Raw genomic sequence first — 4,751 nt, 5'->3', positions numbered from 1 at the left:
GGAAGTTTGATGCGTGTCTTTTATATGATGTTTTACATCCCATTTTACACGCATTTCAGAGCTCATTCATGTAGTTTATGCTACATTTCTCCCTATTTCCGTCTACTTAGTATTTTTGTATATTATTGCGAAATATGAAGAATCCAAATGAAATCGAGCTAAATCCGTCCCCGAGTATCCTGCATTGCATATGACATGAAGTATTCACCCGAGGAACGAGCTTGGTGCGCAATTCAAAACCCAAAAGACAAGTCCACGAGTTTTCGAAGTCAAATAGCGGCTAGAGCATCGATCGACCAATGCAATCAGTCGATCGACCAACCATCGGTTCCGAAGCTATCACATCGAAGACCAGTCGATCGACCACCATGATCAGTCGATCGACCAAACTCTATTCCGCATTTAGAATTAAAAGACTGAGGAAGCATAAGCCCACTATGTTTTAGGTTTTGGAAATAAAAGTTACGTATGTTTGCTATTTAACGTAACATAAATATTCGTTTTCTAGTCGGTTTTACATCTAGTTTCGGATCTAAATTTCACATTCAATATCAGAATTAGGGTTTGGATTATTGTTGAGCATTGGATTTTCAGTTCTTATTCCTAATCTTTCCTTTGCAATCTCGGTATTCTTCTGCCCTAATTTTAGTTCTTCTTTATTTTCATTAGTATAGAATTGCTAGTTAAGTTCCCAAAGCCAATTCATTTGTTTAAGTTAATTGTTTACTTTGTCGTTTCAAGCATGAATTCAGTGGTTAGTTTCATCGTTATTATTATTGTTTTTACCCTTAGCATGAGTAGCTAGATTATTTGTGCAAGGATGTAGGCGAATTTTAGCGTAGGCGGCAAAGTATTGAACACGGCCTGATTCGCGTGTCAGTCGATCGACTGACATTCTCGGTTGATCGACTGACCTCGTAAGGTTACCCTTCGTTTTAATTGATTTTAATGTTGTATTTAACGAATCGAATGCATGCGACCAGTTAGATGCTTAATTTATGACTGACCCATTAGATCGAAAGATAGGGAAAGTTATTTGACCACCAATTAAGATGACTAAACTGTGCTGAGATCGAAAGATAGGTATAGTTTAGACCGTTAGTCACTCTCCAGGACGAGAGTCAGTATTAGTGATATTAGGGACCTATAGCGAGATCGAAAGATGCTATTTATTAAGAGTGGACCGAGAGGACCTCTTGTTTCCCGCCTCACTTGTGTTCGATTTAGACCTGTTTAGTATGCTGCCGCCGAAGCTTTAATAAACCGACCATCCTAGTACTCCTTCTTTATCTGTTTAATCCGTCTTTCTAGTTTATTATTTACTCTTAGCTGTAGACCAATTCAACTCAACCCCCACACTTGTTACCTTAGACTGAATTTAGACAACTAGAATTTACATCTGCCTCTCTGTGGTTCGACCCGACTGCCGCTAGCTATAGTTGTAGTTGGAAATTATAAATCTTATTTTTGACACCTCACGACGGGTATCAGCCGGCATAAAGGCAGGGGTTAAAAAAGTATTCAAGGACAAAACTCATCATAGGTATTGTATGTGGCACATTATGAAGAAACTACCTGATAAGATCGGCTCTACACTTTATAGGGAAACAAACTTCATGAAAGAGCTATGTGCGTGTGTATGGGCAGAAGACATTGAGCCGGCTGAGTTTGAGGAACGGTGGTGTTCAGTTATATCTTCATACGAGTTAACCGAACATGAATGGCTGTCTTCGATGTGGACTAATGAGGACCACATCTAGGTCTGAGTCCGAAAATAGCTTTTTCGGAAATTTCATGAATCCAAACTTAACTTTGGTGGAGTTTCTTATGAGATTTGAAAGTGCTATGGACGCTCAGAGGTGGAAACAGTCCAAATTAATTGCCGATTCAAAAAACTCTTTCCCTTGTCTAGAAACACCTCACCCTTTGGAGAAGCACGCTTCTGTGTTTTACACTCCGGTCATATTTTCTGAATTTCAGGTCGAGTGGAACGCTGCCTGTTTTACTTGTGGGGTTAAAGTTTTAGGGGGTAATACGTCAGACAACATTCCCATTCATGATCGTGAGAGAAATAAGGTATATTATGTTGGATTTATTTCTGATGGAGTGAAGTTAAGCTGCTCATGCAAAAAATTTGAGAGGCATGGTATCCTGTGCCGACATGCTCTCTATGTGTTGAAGGAACAAGGCTTTGAAAAAGTGCCCAACCATTATTTGCTAAGTAGATGGAGCAAATTGGCTCTATGTCAGCCACTTTGTGGTAATTTGCCTGAGACTTTGATCAAGATTGCAAAGTGTGCTTTAGAGGTTCAGAAAATCAAGCTTGGCAACCTATGGTCTGAATTATTCTCCTGTGTGACAATAGCAGAACAGAAGCCGGAGAGTATCGATGAGTTAATGGACCTACTTAAAAGTTTCAAGGACAAGATGATCTTAGAAAGTAGCCCGTCTGAATGTAGTAGTGGTGTCACAGGTGAAAAGTCCAGAAACAAAAATAAAGAGCTTGACATGTTGTTAGGTACAAAGATACCGACTGAAGTTACGGTTTTAAATCCTATACAATCAAAGACTAAGGGGTCTGGGAAACGACTGGTATCCCAAAAGGATAAAGCTGTGCAAGAACATAAGAAAGCGCCGAGAAAATGTAATGCTTGTGGTGAATTGGGATTCCATGATAGTCGGAACTGCCCCAGGAGAGCATGAAAAGCATGAAGTTCTGATAAGGTAAAAATACTAATTTTGTTAGACCACAGTTGGGAAATATACAATTCTCTCTAATTATGATTAAAAATTTAGCTTTAATTTTGATAGGCCACAGTTGGTGAATTTGGAATGCTTCGATGCAGGTTTGAGGAAATGAAGGGAAAGCAGATGGATATTGCAGACAAAAAAAGGAGAAATATAAAGAGAATAGTAATCAAGATAAATGAATGCACCCAAAGTGAAAATCCGGAGTTCAGCCTTTTTTTTTTTCCGTGAATTTACACAAGTCAACATTTTGACTTGTATGGAACAAACATTTGTAAGGCATAGTAAACCACCGAAACCCATCTCTTGAATGTCTGAAATTTGCATGTCAGAAAGCCCACTGTTTATGAACTGAAGGAGGGAGTTAGGACTCATCCTAGTTTTTAAAACCGGGAAAGCATCTTTGGAGGAACAACCAGCCTGGTTCGTATTTATGTCAGTTGCCACTTGTTGTTTGCTTGTGCCAGATGCTTCGATTGCTAACTTGCCTGATATGGACCTCTTCATTATTACCCCTGTTCAGAAAAAAATGTAACCACACGTATCATTAGTGTACCCAACAACCAAATACGTGTACCTATACATATGTAACAATATATTGGTCAAACAAAATAAGAAAGGACGAATTTAAAATTACACATACAGTGCATATTTTAAATAGTTTGTATGTTGAATCTCTAGGGGGATAAAAGTTAAAGATTATAGAATACAGGTGTGGGTCCTAATAAAGTCATGGTAGTTTACTACCCACAAACAAACGAACCTGCAATCTAGATAAGAATACCTAGAACCCGTTAAGATGCATATAGTGACAAAAGAGTACTTAAATGTATAAAACCAAATTGTATGCCGATGCGCCGAACGACACCTTAAACATAGAGCCAATAAAATATTCATATCATTTCACAACCTAATGACAGATAGGTACCTAGTAACTATATAAGCGTGCCTATAACCCGGTATAATGTACCTAGCAACAACAAGAGCCCCCAAAGTGTTTAGAAACCAAAGAAACACAAAATATGCCACAAATAATATATTCATACTAAAATCATCATAACACACACCGAAGATAATGACACATTAATCAGTAGCTGATAGTTTATTCGAATATCACATAGCGAATCACAACCTAATGACAGATAGGTACCTAGTAACTATATAAGTGTGCCTATAACCCGGTATAATGTACCTAGCAACAACAAGAGCCCCCAAAGTGTTTAGAAACAAAAGAAACACAAAATATGCCACAAATAATATATTCATACTAAAATCATCATAACACACACTGAAGATAATGACACATTAATCAAAATGGGGTAATAGCTGATAGTTTATTCGAATAACACATAACGAATCACAACCTAATGACAGGGGTGTACCTAGTAACTATATAAGCGTGCCTATAACCCGGTATAACGTACCTAGCGACACCAGGATCCCCCTAAGTGTTGAGAAACAAAGAATCTCAAAATATGACAGAGATAAGTTATTCATATTAATATCATCATAACACACTCCGATAATACAACACATCAAACGTAAATAGGTGCTAATTAAACGTATCTAGAAGCTGTTGGAGCGTAATCAAATGCACAAAGGCACCATACGTACCTACATGACAGAATCACAAAGAAAACCACCAAGAAATAGTTATGGTCACATTTTTATGTTGTTTGTTTGGTTGGTTGTTGAACTCTTAGTCATAACAACAGACTGAGATTATTCATGACGTTGAGAAACGTAACACCAGTACTGACATGGCAACCACTTACGGTCGGAGACAACAAACAACATGAGCTGATAACTAACATTATGCGAAATCGATGGAAATAAAATTATGAACGGAAAACAAAAAGCAATCAGTAAAACAACAGCGAATAAACAACAAAAAGTATAAATGAACTTAATCACGAAAACAGCAACATTGCCTAGATAACGAATACTCAACGAAATGCTGTGAAATCAACATAACTAAGGTTACATGCAAGGCGATTTTTCAA

At 37.8% G+C, this 4,751-nt stretch overlaps 1 protein-coding gene across 1 annotated transcript; it reads left to right on the top strand.

The window, feature by feature from the left end:
- The first annotated feature begins 1,716 nt into the window (after positions 1-1,716).
- Positions 1,717-2,703, top strand: LOC141628217 (protein FAR-RED IMPAIRED RESPONSE 1-like). Its single transcript, XM_074441388.1, has one exon. It carries the CDS (start codon positions 1,717-1,719, stop codon positions 2,701-2,703), a length of 987 nt encoding a protein of 328 aa, XP_074297489.1.
- Positions 2,704-4,751: the final 2,048 nt, after the last annotated feature.

Source organism: Silene latifolia, chromosome Y, assembly GCF_048544455.1.
Source record: "Silene latifolia isolate original U9 population chromosome Y, ASM4854445v1, whole genome shotgun sequence".
Lineage (NCBI taxonomy): Eukaryota > Viridiplantae > Streptophyta > Magnoliopsida > Caryophyllales > Caryophyllaceae > Silene > Silene latifolia.
The sequence above is the reverse complement of the archived record's forward strand: the minus strand, read 5'-3'. Positions and strand labels throughout refer to the sequence as shown.